The 20,825-nt window shown below is 44.4% G+C and overlaps 3 protein-coding genes across 3 annotated transcripts; all 3 read left to right on the plus strand.

The window, feature by feature from the left end:
- Positions 1,897 to 3,591, plus strand: LOC8064624 (myosin-11). Its single transcript, XM_002442194.2, has one exon. It carries the CDS (start codon positions 1,938 to 1,940, stop codon positions 3,435 to 3,437), a length of 1,500 nt encoding a protein of 499 aa, XP_002442239.2. The 5' UTR covers positions 1,897 to 1,937; the 3' UTR covers positions 3,438 to 3,591.
- LOC8064625 (myosin-9) lies at positions 5,884 to 8,116 on the plus strand. Its single transcript, XM_002442195.2, has 2 exons — positions 5,884 to 6,019; positions 6,128 to 8,116. The coding sequence occupies exons 1-2, from the start codon at positions 5,989 to 5,991 to the stop codon at positions 8,029 to 8,031; spliced, it is 1,935 nt and encodes a 644-aa protein (XP_002442240.1). The 5' UTR covers positions 5,884 to 5,988; the 3' UTR covers positions 8,032 to 8,116.
- On the plus strand, positions 9,736 to 11,137 carry LOC8064626 (treponemal membrane protein A). The gene is made up of 2 exons (XM_002442196.2): positions 9,736 to 9,847; positions 9,928 to 11,137. Exons 1-2 carry the CDS (start codon positions 9,820 to 9,822, stop codon positions 10,761 to 10,763), a joined length of 864 nt encoding a protein of 287 aa, XP_002442241.1. The 5' UTR covers positions 9,736 to 9,819; the 3' UTR covers positions 10,764 to 11,137.

The raw sequence follows: 20,825 nt of genomic DNA on the forward strand, positions 1-20,825 counted from the left end.
TGTAAGATTTCTTTACAGCGTTCTTGTAGCCCACTCGTATATTGGTTAGGTCATCACTATTATATGGCCCACTTGTCTATCTCACAAATTTTCTTGGTTTTTGGGTGTGAGTCGGCTGTAAGCTTACAACCCTCTTTTACTCTCTCTCTCTCTCATCTTCTCTCTCCTCCACTTCAGCATTTAGCTGGCTTACAGCCTGCTATAATACTTGCTCTAAGGTGGTTAGATCTCAACCAAGTAAAGGGCGCTCCTGGGGACCTAGACTTAAACTAGGGGGGCTGAGATTGTCTGCTGAGAAGCTCTGGACTGATAGATAAATCCGCTTTCGAAGGAACAATGAAAACAAACTTTGTCAACGTGATAGATAAAAAAGATAAGAAAAAGCGAAGCGGGAAGGGTCACAAAGAGCTTATTTTGGAAATGAGAACCATAGGGAATTTCCTCTTGTTTACCTTGAAAAAAAAAAGATATATAAAGCTAGCATGTCATGCTAATGGGAGACCAACAAAACAATTGCTTTATTTTCCAATTCTAGTGCTGACCCTATTAGTATTTTTTTTTATCATAAACTCGCTCTCGGGCCTTGTATTACTTAACTAAAGCTTAGTGCACTCGCGAGCAACCAAAATCAGGGAGATTATTAAGCCATAACATCAATTGACCCCGTGTTCCTACATAAGCCTAACTTTACAATCTCGTGCATAGACAAGTTACAAGATCATGGAGTATTACAAATTTTATGACAATTAAAACAGTCATACAGAAACTCAATAATATACATGAAAAAGCATCCCGTATGGCTCTAACCTCTAAGTCCCTTTCATTGGACAGCAACACTTCTCGCAACTAGGTAGAATCTGTCTCAATTCGAATTTGAGAAATACCTTGCATATTTCCGCCATCTCCCCTCATATCAGCAAAAACTAGTCATTTTAGAAAAGATTTTGGATTTCGTAACTGTAGCACTTTTGTTTATTTGTGACAAATATTGTTCAATTATGGACTAATTAGGATCAAATGATTCGTCTCGTGATTTTTACAGAAAACTGTGCAATTAGTTTTTATTTTTGTTTATATTTTAATGTTTCATGTATGTGCCAAAAGATTCGATGTGACGAGAAATCTTAATTTTTTTTATTTTTAAGGTGAATTAAACAAGGCCTAGGTTTTGGAACTTCTTTATCCCTGGAATAGTTGGATTTGTCCTTTCTTATATTAACCAACATTTGCAATACCATTCGCGGTAAGTTGTACATCGAAAGCATACAACGTGCGCACGACCCTTTCCCTGCACCACACCAACGGGCAGCAGCGCACTCGTACGTCCAAACGTCGTACACGTCACATTTGTGTTTCACAGGCTTTTCACGTAGGCCTTGTTTAGTTACCAAAAATTTTCAAGATTTCCCGTCACATCGAATCTTTATATACATGCATAAAGCATCAAATGTAGATGAAAATAAAAACTAATTGCACAGTTTATCTGTAATTTGCGAGACGAATCTTTTGAGCCTAGTTACTCCATAATTAGATAATAATTGTCACAAACAAACGAAAGTACTACAGTTGCCAAAACCAAAAATTTTCGCGAACTGAACAAGGCGGTAGTACCATGACAGGTTCCTGATCAACAATTTAAATGCAGCGCAGAACGCGATAACCTACGGCGCATCCCAGCCGTGCGTACAATCCCCCACCCCCCACCCCAACAACCCACCCCACATTTCAAACTTGCCCACCCACCAACGGTCGCCTCCGAGCCCCCCGCACCCGCCATAAAACCGTCACTGCCATGTGGTCCCGCACGCAATCCTTGACCCACCCGTCAGTGAGCCGCTTCCGGCGCATAAATCCGCGCGGAATCCCGTATCATTTCCCAAATTCCAATCCATTCGCAGCACCCACAAAACAAACCCTAGAGGCCGCCGCCACCCGCCATGGCCAAGAAGAAATCCGCCGCCGCCACCACCGCCGCCAATGGCAACGGCAACGGCAGCCACGCCGCCGCGGAGGACGGCGCGCCGGCGGCCCCGGACGCGCGGGACCGGAAGGCGGAGCAGCTGAAGGCGCTCAACACCATGCTGCTCAAGGAGGCGACGGAGCGGCGCGGGCAGGTGGCGGCGCTCACGGCGCGCCTCGACGAGCTCTCCGCCGACGACGCCGCGCTGGCCGCCGCCGAGCGCGCCGTGGCGCAGGCCGCGCTCGCGGCGCCGCTCAGCGCCGCCGCCGCCGAGGTCGGCGCGCTCCGGGCGCGCCTCGCCGCCGTCCAGGAGTCGCTCCGGGGCGCGGAGTCGCGGGCGGCGGTCGAGGCGGCAGGCAGGGGCGAGGCCGACGCGCGGCTCGAGGCGGCCGCTGCTGAGATGGCGAGGTCGCTGAAGCTGCTCCGTGAGAAGGAGGCGGAGGCGGCGGCCGTGTCGAAGAAGGTGTCGAGACTGGAGGCCCTGGTGGCGGAGCTGGAGGGCAGGAACTCCGAGCTGTTTGGTGAGAAGGGTGAGTTGGCGGGGAAGTTGGAGGAGGCCAAGGAGGCGGTCCGGGTGGTGTCCGGCGAGAAGGCGGAGGTGGAGAGGAGCCTGCAGGAGTTCAGGATGGTGGCTGAGGCTTATCGTTTGGAAATGGAGGCCAAGGTGAAGGCAAAGGTGGAGGAACTGGAGGTTCTGAGTGCGAAGAAGGCAGAGATGGATTCGAGGGTGCAGATTTTGGAGGCGGAGCTGGTTGCTGCCCTGTCTAAAACAGGGGAATTGGAGGCTGAGGTGTTGGCTAAGCAGAGGGAGTCCGAGTTGGTGAAAGGAGAAAACGATAAGATTCGGTCAGAGGTCTTGGCAGCCAACAACAAATACAGCTTGTCTGTTGCAGATGTTGAAAGTCTTAGGATGGAATTGAGCGCATTGGTGAAGGAGAAAGAGGCCGCTGCTAAGGCATTTGATGCTGAGAAGGCTAGGCTTGAGAGTCAACTGGAAGATCTGAAGAAGACGGTGGAGGAAATCCGGGCTGACAAGGAAGCAGCTGAGGGAGCAACTCGTGAGAAGGATGCTTATGCCAGTAAGCTGAGGACCGAATTGGAGGACCTTCAGGCTTCCATGTCCCGGCTCCAATTGTCCTGTGATGACCTTGACACCAAGCGCTCTCGCCTACATGATGAGAAGAATTCAGTTGTGAAGGCTCTTGATGCTGAGAAGGCTGAGGCAGCGAAGCTGAGGTCAAAAATTGAGGAGCTGGAGAACTGCAGTGGTAAGAAGGATGTTGACATCAGGAAGCTGAGGGCAGCATTGGACGAAAAGAAGGGGAAAATCGATACCCTGAGCAAGGAGATCGAGCTGCTGCAGCTCGCAGTGGCTGAGGCTCAGAAGAAGAAAGGTGGCATCTGGACATGGCTATATGCTGCAACCACAACAATGGTGGCTGCCATCTCTTTCATCTATGCCACCAGGTCCAACTGAAGGACTGACTGCTCTCTTTCATTTCTCTCTCATTTTTGCTATGCTCTCTGTTCCTTATATCCACTTATCAACATGTAACTGGAAATGACTGTACTGTTACATGATGTATCAGCTGGTATTATGGAATGAATCGAAACCATTTCCTTCACGCTGATGCTTGCTGTGTTCTTGTTGCTGTCTATTTGAATGTGTGCCTGTAACATCACACTGGTCAGGGTCAGGGGTGAATCAAATACTTGAGGAGTTCTGGCAACTGGGATTGTACTGACGTCTTGGTTTGCAGAATGCTTCCCTAGGTGTCAAGATTGCTAAGTAAGCTCTCTTTGTTTGGGTGTGGTATACCAGGCAATAGAACTACTTTTAGAATCCAGAGGTTATCAGCTGGCATTACAGACCAACTGAAATTTGACTTTGTGACTTTGCGAGCTTCTGTTTGCTTTGTTCTTGTTGCTGCCTTCTGTTTTTCTGGCGTGGTTTTGTTGCCGCTGAGATTGCTGCTCAGATGCACGGCTCAAGGCTGGCTTAGTGCATCATCCATTACAGATAGCGGACATTTTATAAGCAGACTTGGGCTACATGAGAACGAACATAAACGATGTTACATTTACATGTAGATATTATCCAACTACAAATCAAGAAGCTCCAATAATGCTTGTGCTTCCGGTGAATTCATCTTCCAAGTTCCAACCTGCATCAACATCGACCGATAGCACTATGCCTCAGAGTCCATGCCAGAACTTTTAGAACTCTTGGTAATAACATGGGGTCCTGATTTTCTCTTTACACCGCACCAGGCTTTCTAAAACCCATCATTCCGTTCCCTCTTGTCTTGCCAACAGCACCTCCAACTTGCCAGCTATATTGACTCCGTGTGGAGTTCTTTCACCATTGGAATGGTTTTCTTCCACAGCACCAGCATATTTCTCTCCATCCTTCTCTAGGAAAGCACATGCCGTTTTATGGATTCCATAACCCCCAAAGGACTTCTAAACTAACCATATTAGAGCAACTCCAACGACTTGCTATTCTTGTTGTGAAGCCTATTTTAGAATTTGCATAGCAAAAAATAGACTCTAACAGATGTGCTATCTGGTTTTGTAAAAATAGAAAGTTGGCTATCCCTTAATTTTCGGTGGCCATATATAGCCAACCACTGTCACTAGCTATCTGATTTTATAATTGGCTACTAATTTTAGCCAAGCTCTTGGAGTTGCACTTAGCCACACACAACTTTTCAGTACTAAGCCAACAGTTTTCAATTGATTTTAAATTACTACCTAGACTAACACTGACCATATGAGAAAATAATAAACCAGATTTTCCAAGTTACCACAGAATCAAATAATACTTGTCGTTTGGATTCCCTCACAATATGTGCATTTTCTGCACTAAGCAGTTTAGTTTTTCATGAAAATTATTAGTACACATTCAGAATGACAGAGAGTTCAAAAATTTGACACACATATTAGCACTTGGTTCAGATGATGATGGTAAGTCGGTAACTAATGCTAGAATTTACTGCTCAGGTTTCTGCATTGACGAAGTTTTAGGTACACAGCATTTCTGTATTTCAATCACCGAAGGACAAAAGCCAGCATTAACATTCTACAAAGCAGCGGATATTTTCATTTGAAAACGACGACACAGCATTCAGCATGACATACCATTCAGAAACCTGTACCTTCCTGGTCATGCTAGCTGATGACTGCATAGATTTGCTTACCATATATTGCATCAGATATATTAAGCTAAAGAATCACACGAGTCTCTGGTTGCAGGCATAACAACTGACGGCCAAAACAAAGAAACATTCGTATCCTCTGTCTCCAGCACTGGCATTGGCATGCCACCAAGAAGCAAGTAAATTCCAATGCGCATTGCAGAAACATTGAGGCTGAAAGAAACATTCAGATCCTCTATTCGTGATGCTAGGATGCTAGCTAACGAGAGATGGTCACATGATTTTGTCCACCGAACACTTGTGCAGAGATTGACCCTAACCAGCAAAGCTTTTTTAAGATTGTGGTGATTAGCACTAATTCTCCAAACAAAGAGTTTATGGATCAGGGATCATAAAGAAGGGAAAAAAGATCAGAGGAAGTAAAGTGTCGGCAAAGGAGCCGTTCATCCATTCCAAGCAGCAAAGTAAGCACAGCCATTTTCTGCTAGATGCGTGCGTTTGACGTTCAAATGAATCTGCAAGAAGATTGATAGATGCAAGGATTTTCAGTTTCCTTGGGAGTTGCAAGGAATCTAACCGTACAAAACCTATATCTACCATTCCTCTTCCCCAACTGACACTCCATCCCCCCTCTGCACCCACACTCCATCCCTTCCCTTGTCTCCCCACGCTTCTTTCCCTGTTGCTCATGGAGTCGTGGACACTTCATCCTCTCCTCCATCTGTATATATATTCAGTTGTTGCCCTACCAAGCTGAGACAGCTCTAGCAGGTATATATATATTCCTCTGCTCCGGCTGGTGCACAGGGAGACAGCTAGGCATCTTCCATTCCTCCGACGAGTGCGTGACAACAGCCACAGCCGACAAACATGTCGTCGCCGACCGCGCCTTGGTTTGCCGGTGTGTGCCATGTCATCATCTTTCCTTCCTTTTTTTTTATCTGCACAACAGTACTTGGTGTGTGTACCAGCTCTCTCCTCTAAAACGTACAGCATGTATATGTTGCAGATCTCTTCACAGATGACAGGGTGAAGACCCTCTCGCACCAGGTCTCCACACTTGGGGACAGGGTGTGGGAACTGGAGCACAAAATTACCCAGCTGATCAGCGAGAAGGGCAAGCTGGAGAAGCAGCTGGAGAAGACGAAGGCGATCTCAAGCCACAAGGAAGAGGTGGAGAGAAGCTTGAAGGCTGAAAATGATAAGCTTTGGTCAGTGGTTTCGATTGCAGAGGAAAAATGTAACAAGTCTGAAGCAGAGGTTGAGAGGCTAAAGGAGGAATTATGCGCGCTGGCGGAGGCAAAAGAGGCAGCTGACAATGAGTGTAATCATGAGATAACAAAAATCATCCTGGAATCAGAGGATCTCAGGAGGAGGCTGGAGGAAATTCAGGCCATCAAGGAATTGGCAGAGAGTGAAAACCACAAGCTTCGGTCGGAGGCTTTGATCGCAGAGGAAAAGCAAAAAATATCTGAAACAGAGATTGAGAGGCTCAAGGTGGAACTGAGTGGGTTGGCGGAGGCGAAGGAGGCGGCCACCAAGGCGTTTGATGAACAGAATGCAGAAATCACCGAGGAATTAGAGGAGCTTAAGAGGAAGTTGAAGGAAATCCAAACAAATAAGGATTTAGTGGAGGGAGAAAATGATAAGCTCCGGTCCGAGGTTTTCGCAGCGGAGGAGAAATGTAGGCAGTCTGAAGCTGAGGTGAAGTGCCTTAAGCAAGTAGTGGGTGCATTGATGGAGGCGAAGGAGGCAGCGGCAAAGGCATCTGAAGCCGAGAAGGTAGAAGTCATGAAGGAAATGGAGAACCTTAAGAGGACAATAGAGGAAATCCAGGCTAACAAGGATTTGGTGGAGAGTCAAAATCAGGAGCTTCAGTCAAAGATTTTGGCTGCAGAGCAGGAGCATAGTGTATTTGAAGCAGAGGTAAAGAGCCTCAAGATGGAGTTGGGTGCAGTAGAGGAGGCCAAGGAGGTTCTTGCCAAGGAGTTTGATGCTGAGAAGGCAGAAATCCTGAAGGAACTGGAGGATCTTAAGAGGAAGGTGGAGGAATTCCAGGTCAACAAGGATTTGTTGGAGGGTGAAAATGACAAGCTTCGTTTGGAGGTTTTGACTGCAGAGCAGAAACAAAGCATGTCTGAAGTAGAGGTTAAGAGCCTTAAGAAGGAACTGGGTGCATTAGTGGAGACAAAGGAGGCGGCTGCGAAAGCATTCGACGCCGAGAAAGCAAAACTCATGAAGGAGGTGGAGGATCTTAAGAGGAAGGTGGAGGAAATCCAAACCAAGAAGGATTTGGTGGAGGGTGAAAAGGATAAGCTTCGTTTGGAGATTTTAATAGCAGAGCAGAAACATGCCATGTCTGAATTAGAGGTGAAACGCCTCAAGATGGACTTGGCAGCAATGGCGGAGGCGAAGGAGGCAGCTGTGAGGTCATTTGACGCCGAGAAGGCCAAATTCATCAATGAAATAGAGAGCCTCAAGAGGAAGATGGAGGAAATCCACGCCAGCAAGGAAGCCGCTGAGGAAGCACGGCGCAGCAAAGATGCCGAGGCTGATAGGCTGAGGGATGAGTTGGCGAAGATCCGGGTTTCTGTGTCACAGCTGCAAGCATCCTGTGACGAGCTTGACGCGAAGCATTCACGCCTGAATGACGAGAAGAATTCAGTCCAGAAAGCGCTGGTGTCTGAGAAGGTTGAAGGTAACAAGCTGAAGCTAAAAATTGAGGAGCTCGAGAATTACGTTGCTGAAAAGGATGGTGAGAATGGGAAACTGAAGGCGGCATTGGAGGAAAAGAAGGGTGAGATCGATGCCCTTACCAAAGACAATGAGCTGCTACATCTCACGGTTGCTGAGGCACAGGAGAAGAATAAAGGCAGCATTTTGTCATTCTTATCACCGTGTGGCTCCAAATAACTTGGTTGTAATGTGTTGCATTACTAATTCAATGGTGAATAGTTGGTTTTATGCAATGAAATAAAAAATTCATATTTCTTTGTGATATGTGATGTCTTCGTGTTACATTTATTGGGACGTAGTTTGTGGTGCCTCATACTTTCTGCACTTTGATTTTTTTTTTGAGGGAAATATTTTCTGCACTTTGATGAAAGTCAGGGGTGGATATGGGCCTAGGGGCCCTATGTTCACGACCCTAGGTGTAACCAAAAAGTTCAAGTAACCTCACTTAGATTTTGATGGCCTAGTCAACTAAGCTCTATGGGCTCTTGCATCAACATCCATGGTTTCTTATTATCTCTATTGGTGTTTGACTAGGTGCAGCAGGTGGTTTTGATGTTTAAATGTGGGGCCTAGGCATGAGAATTTCATGAGCTCCATAACTGGTAAAAAGTGCAACCTAAAATATTAGCATTACAAAGAAATGCACTCATTAGTAATAGCAACAACCGAAATGTTTCTAGTGAGAAATAGTTAGGATTTGCCATGTTTCATAAAATTTAATCTTTTGGTTTAGGGTTTAGGGTTCGGGATAGGGATATGCGATGGATTATAAATATAGGTGGGTTTGGTTGGGATATGGTAATTTAATCAATTTTCCTTGTTTGGCCTTTGTTGGCTTGGTTTTCTGATATAACATTTGTTACCAAAATACCCCTCACAGAACAAAGGAAAAATCATTTTGTGCAAGGTAGCTTCTAAGCATAAACGATGCAAGTTATGAAGATTCCTCCTGCTTAGTTTGCTCCTCAATTGGATAAACAATCTATAGCTGCAAGCAAAAAGAGAAAAGAAAAGGAGGGAAGTTAAAAGGTACTAAAATGGAGGAATAAGACAAATCCATAGTCAAAGGAACCAGCAAACATCGATCCAATCGAACATATTATAGATCAACCAAGTGCCGTGGCATACATGGAAAACTAAGCACTGTTTTATTAGATCTAAAGGGGTAAAACAATTCTCCGCTGAATCCGAATTTTGAGGATATAGAGAAAAACTTCTAATATCCACCGGATACAGATAATTTGAATCCAATTATGTGCAGATGCAAGGTAGTATATGGAATCAGCAAAATTTGGTGGATATAAATTAACTATAAATTTCTTGAGGATTATCTAATGTTTAGAATAAGATAATCCGACCATTTCTCTCCCTAGACTAAACCAAGAGGAATCTAGGATTTTTAAAAAAAGCTTGTTAATTAGTTGAGAACTCTTATTTTGTGACATGCATGGTTGTTTTATGTTCTAAGTTTTGAATTGAGAACTTGTTGTCTGTTATTACTTATTAGCTAGTACTCATTTGTGAGTGAGGATACCTTGTAAAATATCAATTATGTTGGTAAAATCGTGAGTGACAAACTGACAATCAAATTAATAAAAAGCTCATGCTAGATGTCTTGGACCAGACACACGAGAGCTGAGCCCCACTCCCTCACTCTTTGGCAGCACATACCTTCCCTCCTCTGCTTCTTCCCTCACCAACACTCCATGCATCAAACTGCCTCTTCTCAATTCACCAGCAGCACTCCATATATGCCTTCTCTCCTTGGCCTTCCTGGCTAGTTCCTCATCGACACTCACACTCCATCCTTTCCTTGTCTCTTTCCATTCTTCCGATCCCTTATATACATAGGTATATATTCACCCGAGGCAGCTTCCATCCACATTGGCTCTTTTAGCTGGGGCAGCAGCTAGCGCCCTGCGTGAGAACAGCGCGCGGCTGCAAGCAAGTGCAAGTCTCTGCAACATGCCGTATTATTACTCTTATTGGTCAGGTGCGCCAGGGCATCACACTTTTATTTCTGTCAACAAATCAATCCATCCCATCTCCCCTTTTCTAATACATACACTGCAGATTATGTTGAACAATACCGTAGGGCACAGCGGCTACAGCAAGAGAACTCCAGACTGTCCAACGAGAAGCGTGAACTGGAGAGGCAACTGGCCGAGAAGACGAGGGCTGCTCAGGTGTCCTCGGCCCAGGTCTTCACACTGGGCCACAAGGTGCGAGAGCTGGAGCGCCAGAACACCAGACTGTCCGGTGATCTGGCCAAGCAAAGGGACGACACCAGGAAGGGTGGCCTGCTGTTCATGAGTGCCGCCGATAGGTACCAAGAGGAAGCCAAGAAGCAGATTAGGGCAAAGGTAGAGGAGTTGGCGAACACGAGGAAGGCAGGCCTGATGCTAATGGACACTGCTGATACTTATCAAGAAGAGGCAAGGAAGCAAATTAAGGAGAAGGCGGAGGAGCTTGAGGACGCGAGGAAGGCGGTTGTGGCGCTCATGAAAGCAGCCGATGCGTACCAGCAAGAAGCGAAGAAGCAAATTAGGGATAAGGTGGAGGAGCTGAAGGTCATGGGGGCGCAGAAGGCGGAGCTGGATGAGAGGGTAGAATCTTTGGAGTTGGGGCTCAGGGCAGCTCTGGCGAAGAACCGGGAATTGGAGGATGAATATGGTAAGGTGAAGACTGAAAATGATAAGCTTCGGTTGGAGGTTGAGAGGTTCATGATGGAATTAGGTGCATTGGTGGAGGAGAAAGATGCAGCTGCGAAGGCATTTGATGGTGGGAAGGATGAAATCTTGACGGAATTGGAGGACTCTAAGATCATGAAGGTGGTGGTAACTCAAGACAATAATAATTTGATAAAGACTAAAAATGATAAGCTTCAGTTGGATGCATTTGATAGCTGAGCTTAAGCAGGAAATATAGCTTGCTGGAAAGCAGGGGCTGAGATGCTCAACATGTAATTAGATTCTTCATTGCCTCAAGAGAAGGATGTTGAAATGATGAGGCAATAAGGATGCCTCAAGGGGAACCGGAGGAGTTCCAAGTCACCAAGGGTTTGGTGAAGGGGTGCAAAGTTTGGTTAGAGGTTTTAATAGCAGAGCATAATCTCATAACCTGCGAAGCTGAGGTTGAGAGGGTTAAGAAGAATATTTAGCACCTTGAAAACATTCACATCCTCTTTTTAGAAGAAAATGGTGTTCGAAATGGGTTTACATTCATAACTAAACAAAAATTGTGAGATTGCTTATCAATATACGTGGAGCATAATTATCTATCGAGCTTTTTTATGGTGGTTGGAGAAAAGAAGATAATACTTTTAGGTACTTTTTCGTGTACTGGCCTTTGATATGAAAAACGAAAGGTTTAGTAAAATCTTATTTATGCAAACACATCACCTAGATTTGTGGGTGATCCCAGAACCACGGATTATATTCTCATTAACACAGCCCAATCAGGGGTGGAGCCACCGTCGCAGAAGGGCAGGTCTCCTTGCCTGACATCAGCCGCTGCTAGAGCTCATCAACCGCCCAATTTCATTCGGTTCATGTCAACTTTGAGGACCATTGATGCACTTTACTCATTTTTTTTTATCATGGACATCTACAAAAAATCTCTCAATCGATTCTCCCCTTCATAGCTAGAAATATAAAAGAATTAAGAAAAATATTTGAAGGGCTAAGATACCAAAATTTAATGACTTGTGTTAAGTACCATATTTAACGACTTAGTGAATTTTTGTACTTTCAGTGGTATATGAGCATATACTAATGTCAGGATTCTGAAATATTTATTTTTTCTTTATGATGGAGATGTAAATGGATAGTATAAGCTTGTTGAAGGATATGTGAGCATTAGTTTCTTTTTTCCACTATGAATTAAGTTCGAGATATTAATGCATATCTATCACTTAATAAAATGTAGAGCAACTACTCTATTTATGCATAGTCCAATCTATTTAACATCGATAACTAAATCTGAGATTTACTTTGTTTCGAAGGTTACAAGGTTCTGGTACGGCTCGATCATTGCTAGCATCACAGGCCACTTCAGTGGTGTAACATGGAATGGAGACAATAGGAAAACAACATTAAAAATGAATATATGTATGCCTAGATGTACATCATATTTTCTCCTTGGCAATACATATTGAATAATTCTGACTTTGTCATGATATGAGTGTGTTGACTGACTACTATAGAATTTCACATCATTGCCAGTTTTTTTTTAACCAGTACAACCAAATCGGCAGTGATGAGGGGGAGCCACATGGTGCTAGCTCCCCCAACCTCATGCTTCGTGTGTTTGTCCCTTAACTACTCCACTTGTAAAATGCTTGTGTCCATTTAAGATATTTGTCCTTCCCATTTTATGTCAATCTGATGTTAAAATGGATATTCGGGATCCTAATCAAATTAAAATGAAACAATTGTCAATAATAAAGTTTTATAATTTTTTAAGATCTACAACTTAGGTTCTGGTCTCCATCCAAGGTCATTTGAAGAATTTGAATTTTAGATATGATAAAATTGAATGATAATTTTCTTTAGATAAATGATTTCAAATGAAAAGTTGTCAACTACAAAGTTGCATAACTTTTTGAGATTTGTAACTTTTATTTTGGGTATTTTTTCATCTAGGTCATTTAAAAATTTTGAATTTAAAATTTAAGAAAGCAAATGTAATTTTCTGATTTCAAATGAAAATATTGTCAACTAAAAAGTTGCTTAACTTTTCAGGATCCTCAACTACCGCTACATACTTGTGAGTATAGGACATTTAGATTCTTTTGGTATTAATTTCTATAAAATCTTGCGATCAAATAAAGAGATATCACCATAATGACTTCCAATAAAAAAAATTATGAAATACAAAGTTGCATAACTTTTTGACTAGCAGTGGTGACCCAATATCACTACCGGTTCATAGCTAAAACCAGTAGTGATGATCCGAATATCATTGTCGGTTAGTCCTATCTTTGTCGGTTTTAGCCATAAACCATCAATGATGGGCCGACATGCACTATCACTATCGATTTTTAAGAAACCGGCATTGATGGGCCGACAGAAAGTTAATTTTGTACTAGTGACTATTTTTTTACTAACAGTTGTTTAAAAACTTTGTCTTACAAAGGGTGTTGGTAGTTCTTATGGTCTAGCAGATAAATTCCGTAATCACACATAATCACAATATAGCATTTCACTCAGGATTATTGTAGTGTATCATATTCTTTTATCTTCATGGATGCTATGGCTAATATTATTGACAAATACAAATCTTGAATGTATCTCAAATAATGAACAAATTAAAGACTAGAAGGTGTAAACAATAAAAACAACAATGGGGCATAAGAGGGATACAAATTACTGAATAGAGAAAAAGAGATATAGTAGTGGCATAGCACATATGGGAGCGCTAGAAATGAATAACAAAATCCTATTAACTTCAGTATTGATTTGAGACAACTCCAAGGTAAAACATAGTAGAAGACATAAAATGATTTAGCAAAATATAAACAAATTATTGACAACCAAAGTTGTCCAAGAGAAGTAGTTGAGCACAAGTTTTTAAGAATGTAGGCCAGGCTAGGTTGCATAACTAGTAGGTCGGGTTTGGTCAAATTGGTAAAATGAAGAATGAACTTCATCATTCTATTCCCGTCATTGACATGGTAAAAAAAATACATACGAACTTACGCTCCATGGAAGATTTCACCCAGTAGAAACAGACTAGGCCAGGTTTGAGACCGGCTAGGCCGGGTTTTACGGGCCAGGTAGAGATTGAGTGGTATTTAATTTGACTTAATTTGTTGGTAAAATTAAGAATGGATTTTACCATTGCATTTCCCTCATTGACATGATAAGAAAACACTTATGGAACATTCAATTTGAGAGTCGGAGAAAGAACCTACACTCCATGGAAGATTTCACCCCGTAGAAACTGGCGACGCCAGGTTTGAGACCGGCTAGGATGGCTTTTATAGGGAAAGTCGAGATTGAGTGGTATTTTTACTTAATTTGCAAGGATTTAGACCCATGGGGTTGCGCCACCATGACAAAGGGAGGCAAGGCCGAGACCACTCCTGCATGGCTTGGGCACACATGGCCAGAGGTCGCTGGAGGGGCGCCGCCGCGTCCGCCACAAGCTTGTGCTGTCACGACCAAGGGATGCAGAGGAGCTCGCCGTCGAAGATCTGTAGAAGCTCGCCGTCAGGATCCTAGCATCAGGGCAGCATGGCCACATGCCTGTGTGGTGGGGCGGCGGGAGTAGGGGACGCTGCTGGAGCTCGCTTCCGTGCAGCCGGAGGAGAGAGAGAGGGTGGCACTGCCAGAGGTTGCTTATGTGCGAGCACGGGTGAGAAACCGCTAGAGCGGTCGTATGGAGGCCTGGCCTAGGCCCGTAGGATTTGGGAGCCTACCCAAATTTTGGAGCCCTAGTAGAGGCCTGCTGGAGCATGTTTTTTTGCATGAGCCTCATATTTAGCTACGTGGGGTCAAGTAGGGGCCTACTATAGTTGCTCAACTTAATTAGGGATACCAACGATTGTAATAAAGCTTAAACCTTAAATTATGATCAATGTAAACTCATAAGAGGGTCATTATCTAAGGGAACATAGCTTTGTTTAGTAAATACACTGCCCCAAGCTTTACAGAGTAACACAACAAGTTAGGAACCAGATTATATATTTTGAGATGCAAGACGGTAATGTCCCTGCTGTGCCGAATAGAGACACTGCACCAAGCTTCTCTAGCTCAATCTTCAGATTATCGACTAAAGCATCTTTGTCAATCCCTGCTTCATGATGAGAGCCACTTGCTTGCTAGTCCGGATTTCCCTCCACCTTCATCTTAGGATCATATGAATATTTGATGATTTATGCCTTCTCCGCATCAAATGCTTGGCAGCCATGTTTCTGCTTGGCTGTCAAAATCTGTAACCGGAGCTTATCAACAGCTTCCAAGAGCATCGACTCCAAAGATGCATCCATTGCTGCCGTTTGGTCGTCCCCGAGCACCTCCGCATTTTCATCGTGTCCATGCTGGTACATGTCGGCAATAATGTCCATGAACACAAGAGCCGTCTTCCTCGCGTCCTCCAATTCCTCCGCCTTTTCCTTAATCTGCTTCTCTGAAGCTTCTTGGTACGCATCTGCAGCATCCATGAACACCATAGCCGCCTTCCTCGTGTCCTCCAATTCCTCCGCCTTCTCCTTGATCTCCTTCTCTGCCACCTCTTGGTACGCATCTGCGGCATCCATGAACACAAGAGCTGCCTTCCTCGTGTTCTCCAATTCCTCCGCCTTCTCCTTGATCTTCTTCTCTGCCACCTCTTGGTACGCATCTGCAGCGTCCATGAACACCAGCGCGGCCTTCCTCATGTTCTCGAGCTCCTCCATCTTGACCCTAACTCTCTTCTCCGCTTCGTCTTGGTACACGTCGGCGTTTTTCCTTGTGTCCTCCAGTTGCTTGGCCAGTTGACGCTTGTGGCTCGATAGCTCGGCGGCTTTGTACTCCAGCTCCCGCACCAGCATTCCTTGCGCGGAGGCTTGGCCTGAGACCATCCGAGCAGCTTTCGCCATCTCCTCCCCCAATTGTTTGCTGAGTTCTCTCTTGGTCACCTCCAGTTTATTCTCCAGCTCTCTCTTGCTCACCTCTATTTGGTTCCTCAGCACGTCGCGCACGTTGTCAACCTGGTCGGATGTGGCACTACTGGATTTCGAGCCGTTGCCCCCCATGGTGCCACGCACTCGCCGTCGTCTGTTTGGAGGCGAGCTGGAGGTTGAAGAAGGCCGGCGCCTCGCTGATTTCGCTGCGTCCTAGCCTCGTAGGATGCGCTAGCTAGCTCCGTCTCGGGGTCGGGGAGAATACCAAGCAAGGAAGAGAGAGAGAGAGAGAGAGAAAGAGAGAGAGAGAGAGAGAGAGAGGGGGGGGGCATGGAGTGTACATTGGAGAAGGATATATATCTAGGGCCGGCCAGGAATTGAAGAAGCAGAGGAGAGAAGGGATAGAGTGTTGCTGTGGAACAAGCAAGGAAGGAATGCAGAGAGAGGACTGAGGACAGGGACGATGAATGGATGTAGGTGTGTCGGTGATGGAGAGGGATGGACGACTCCATTCGTTTTGTACTTTCGCCGGAGCTCAGCAGCTTACCGGGAATAACCGAAAACAATCCGACCTCGGAGCGATGACACGACGACGCTAGTTGCCTGCGCAATTGCTGGTGCCGGTTCTTGTCGCCACGACGCCACCTGATGGGATCGTTAATTGGGCGGCACTCAAGATACATTTTCCTCCTGTAGGACTAGGAGACAAGTTAATAACTAGGGTGGGAGCTAAGCGTGAACAATGAGGGATGAAAATTGGTTGGATATAGTGTAAATCCACATTTTCCAATCACACACATTTACATCCAGCAAATACAAATTTTCTATTTGAGAAAAATCATATATGACATGAAAATGGATACATTACCATCTGTTTTTGCTTTTAAAAATATGGATTATGGTAGTAGAAAACAATAACCTCGACTAATGTTTGTGCAAGAAAACAAAAAGTGGCATTTAGTAGAGACTTCTTGTTATATTATATAGTAACAATATCATTTAAAGTAACTGCCATAGAGTTGAGAAATTTGATCGAAACATTAAACTTTCTATATATTTTTTATGCATCTAGCATGATATTTGACCAAAATATTAGCATTATATTTAGGTGAAACAGTGACTTTCATATCTATTTGTCTATGATATAGCTATAAAAAACATAATTCCAAAAAATATAAAAACAAATAAAATTTTATAATGGTAGATTTTTTCTCATGGATCTTGAATTTGATTGACATATTAACTCATTGTTGACAAAAATATTGTTACGTAGTTTGTTCATTGTAGTATTGAGAGTAGTGACCCACTTGTTGTTTAAAGTACTCTTCATCATATGTTTTTGTTCGTAAATAAAAGATGATTTCAATTTGAAAATTTTTGTTTGATGTTTGAATTTATATTCAGATTTGAAAGACCCTATTTGTATTCGTATTCATGGACATTTGAATGCATATTTAAAAATCAAGATACAACAATACTAGCAGTGATGGTCGAATATCTAACACCAAGGTTATGTAAGCCCTCCGCTAAACACGCTCGCACCTACATTAAATCGCCTGGTTGATTCTACAAATCAGCTAAGAGCTCAACGCCTCACCCAGCGGGTGCACTCCGTGCCCTTGCTAGATACCGATCAAGGTCTTTGAGGCCTGAACTTCCTTGGGCAATGGTCAGCCTATTCAATGCCTAGGGGCTCCAACTGAGCGAATGTGACCTAGTGAATGTGGGTAAGGTCTTCCCCCTAGCCCACTCGGTCCCTCATCGCTCAGGGGTCAAACCGAATGGGGCTTGGCAACAGGGGGATCGGGGACCCCTGCTTAGGGCCTCTTGGTCTCGAGCAACAACACTACGAGTCTTTTTCAAAAGGAACATGCAACAAGGCCGCATGCCTACGCAACAAGAACAAACATTATTTGCCCTTCTAGGCAAGGGGTTCTAGGCCTATTTCGGCAAGGGTCATGCCCAAAGCGTGCACATGACAAGGAACATGCCCTAATCTTGCCATCCGTAGAGGAGGCAGGTGAACAGGCCTACATGTCAGCCCCCATGGAGTTCAAACCCCTTGGCATATGATGGACACTAAGGGGAGGTCAAATCAAGGACGGAAGAGCTAGGGAGCCTACTTGGGAGCCTGCTTATGCTCTTCACCTATAAAATCTAAGCCTAAAGATGGAATTGTCACCATGACCATAGAGATGATATGAAGGGATGCTCCAAATAGATACAAGGCCAATGCAATGAAGGACTTAGACCTTCCTTGGTAGGCAAGGAAGCGACCTTGGCAAACAAAAACTTAGAATCACTTTTTGTACACCCTTGCCCTTTAGAGATATAAGGCGGTGAAAGGGAAACCTAAGAAAGAGATCAGACTCTAGGAAAATTTTAGAAACACCGTTAGAGAACTAGTTCTCCATTCTTCTACCCTCTATTGTAAAATCTTGAACACTCCAACATGAAACCTCTCTATTGGACGTACAACTCGATGCCCAAACCAAGATAAACCCTCTTATATCTTGAGTGTTAACGACTGATGGGGAGGGCTTGAACTCCCCCTCATCCTAGGTGGCCCCTCGTGGGGACCTGGCACTTAGTTGGAAGGACCTGCCAAGCCACTGGTACCACCAAACTCGTCGAGCATGCCATGGGTGCAGGATAGTCTAGGTGCTAGCGTCGCCTCTTCTTCTCCTTCTATCTTCATGAGCCTATATAGACCGTGGGGTGCTCAGCATTGCTGCCCATAGGGGACCGCTCATGGTGTCATTATGTGGGCTCTTGCTTGTAGGGTGAGCTCCCTATCGTGGGCCCCGAGGTATGCCTATTCTTCTTGTAGGAGGATGGCCCCCATCTTGGAGTGATGTGTGAAGTAGTCAAAGCTGCAATCCCATGGCATGGCCAGGTTGATCTCCTCAGGGGAGGTCTAGTGGCCCTCACAGTGCTGCCCATAGGGGGCCACATCTTGCCTTGACTTAACCCTCTAGAGGGCAGAGAAGAAGGAGCATAGCGAGGGGGCATGGCCGTGCTACGCTAGAGAGGATGGGGATCCAATTTGGAAGGATTCTACCATGCTCTAGATTCATAGAGGCAAGTCAGAGAGGTGGTACCAAAGGTGATGAGCCGGTGAGAGTGCCTCACTGGTGGGGACCTGATGATGAACATTAGCCAACATGTAGAAAATGCGACGATGATCTACCAAAGTGGGATCTAGGCCCAAGCTATGGTGAATATGTTGCACCAGAACCTCGAGGTCCATCCTCAAAGGTCTGGGTGGACAAGATGACATCGAGGGTTCATCCCCCATTGGCGCTGCCCTATGAAGTAGGTGGAGCTTGCTATGATAGTCGATGATGTAGGCCAAGTTCCCAAGGCAGAGAACTTGGCCTAGAGTGATGTCACTAGTGGTGATGGAGAGCTCACTGAGGAAGCGGACGTCATCATCTCGGATGATGTCGCTTTACTCCGATGACGTGGTGGGTGGCTTCTACCACCGTAGAGCCTTGAATCACATTTGACGCTACCCCCTACCTGGCGTGCTAGCTTTCATGAGGTCAAAGCCACGACTATTGATGGTCGATAAGGTCAATATTTATTAGAACTTTAGACACAAGGGAACACATGAAAATACATTAGTATAGGGTTTAATTTGACAATTTCCATGAGTTTTGCATGTTCTATATTTTCTAGGGTTTATTTCACAGAGAGCTGAAAAGAGGGACTCTAGTGCATATTTACCACGAAACTCATCCGCGCCAGAAAACATCACGAGAAGACTCAGGAAGGGTCTAAATGACACCTGAAGGAACGAGAGCTGCAGAGGAGAGAAGGTGGGGCCGGCCGGCCCCATCCTCGGGCCGACCGGCGCCCTACTTCGCCAGATGCCCGCTGCCTTCTCGAATCTTCCTCCCACACCAAGCAAAGTATCCCTCCGTCGATTTTAAGTCGGTTTGATCTGACGGTGCACACAAGATGAAGACGCAGGTCGCTGATGTGTTGTTTCCTTGCCCCCTACTCCACCTCGGCCTATATAGTGAAGCCCAAGGCTCCCCAAAGAGGCATTCTACACCCCGGTGCTTCATATTCTCTACATAATTAGGGCTAGGGTCCTTCTATTTGATCTAGTTCTAGTTCATCTAGATCTAGTTCATCTAGATGTAGCAATTAGGAGAGACTAGTTCTTTTAGATCTAGTCTTGTTTAGAGATTAGAGAGATTGAGTAGAGGAGTAGAGGTTCTGGAGGAGTTCCGGCCTGTCGGTGCTTCTTCGTGGCTATATTCTTCTGGATCCAGTTCCCTTGCCTAGAGCTGCGTTCTGAGGTACTTTTGTACTTACCATTCTGATTTAAGTAAGCAACTTGTTCTTATTTGTTCTTTGGTTCACAACTCATATTGAGTGCTTTGATCTTGGTCATTACTTGGTTGAAGTAGTATTTCGTAGTGTAGGCATGGTGCCTAGGCTAGGTTTACTTGTGAATGTCCCCTGATCAGCCGGACAGTGGTAGTTCGCGTAGGTGACTTTATAGCTCTGTTGATTCCTCTGTAGTCCATACCCTGTTGATAGGACTGATAGGCTTGTCTGGTAGAGGATTACTTTGTTTCTTCTCCTATTCGTGTTACTTGCCCGATAAGACAATATTATACAAAGTTTACCGGAGTCGAAACTAGAGTGCATTAGCTATTTCCTTTTTCTTGATATGATCTAGCCTAATTGTAGGGTTAAGTCTATATACTTTGTCATCATCATAACTGTTTCCTGTGGATATGATATTTAAAACCTCCGGGTAAAATGTGACACTGGTATGATATCTGTGCGCTTGCCGATAATCCTACTTAAATCTTTTTAAATGGAGTGTAGTTAATTTATACCGACAAGCATTTTTGGCACCGTTGACGGGGATAGGGTTTATCTCTATTTTTAGCAGTGACGTTAGAAGTGTCAACAAGCATATTTGGCGCCGTTGCCGGGGAACGGTTTGCTGATTTTGACTTAGTTTAGCTTAATCTTGTATTATACTTTTATATTTTCCTATTTTTATCCCAGTCTCTTCATTATTTTTGTGTTCATCCTTATGGATGCTTTTAATTTTATTCATATCGGTCTATATGTCATGTGCAAAAGCTTAAAGCATAAACCTTATCATAATATATATAAGTTATGCCCATGTCTACATAATATAATAAACCCTTCTCAAATATATTATGGGATTATTAATCGTAACCTTGGTTTGCTAGGTCTCATGTTTATTCAACATTTAGGTCTTACCAAGAGTTAGAAGGAATCTCTTGATTTATCTTCTCGAGAGTCCTTTCTTATCTTTTTAAAAGCAAGAGATTATGCTCAAAAGAGTTGCTGTAGCTATTTTTGAACTACC

This window comes from Sorghum bicolor, chromosome 8, assembly GCF_000003195.3.
Source record: "Sorghum bicolor cultivar BTx623 chromosome 8, Sorghum_bicolor_NCBIv3, whole genome shotgun sequence".
In the NCBI taxonomy this organism is placed as follows: Eukaryota; Viridiplantae; Streptophyta; class Magnoliopsida; order Poales; family Poaceae; genus Sorghum; species Sorghum bicolor.

Coding starts and splice junctions, on each gene's coding strand:
- LOC8064624 (XM_002442194.2), top strand. CDS start 1,938: ATGGCCAAGAAGAAATCCGCCGCCGCCACCACCGCCGCCAATGGCAAC.
- LOC8064625 (XM_002442195.2), top strand. CDS start 5,989: ATGTCGTCGCCGACCGCGCCTTGGTTTGCCG. Junction 6,020..6,127: donor GACCGCGCCTTGGTTTGCCG/GTGTGTGCCATG, acceptor TATATGTTGCAG/ATCTCTTCACAGATGACAGG.
- LOC8064626 (XM_002442196.2), top strand. CDS start 9,820: ATGCCGTATTATTACTCTTATTGGTCAG. Junction 9,848..9,927: donor TTATTACTCTTATTGGTCAG/GTGCGCCAGGGC, acceptor CATACACTGCAG/ATTATGTTGAACAATACCGT.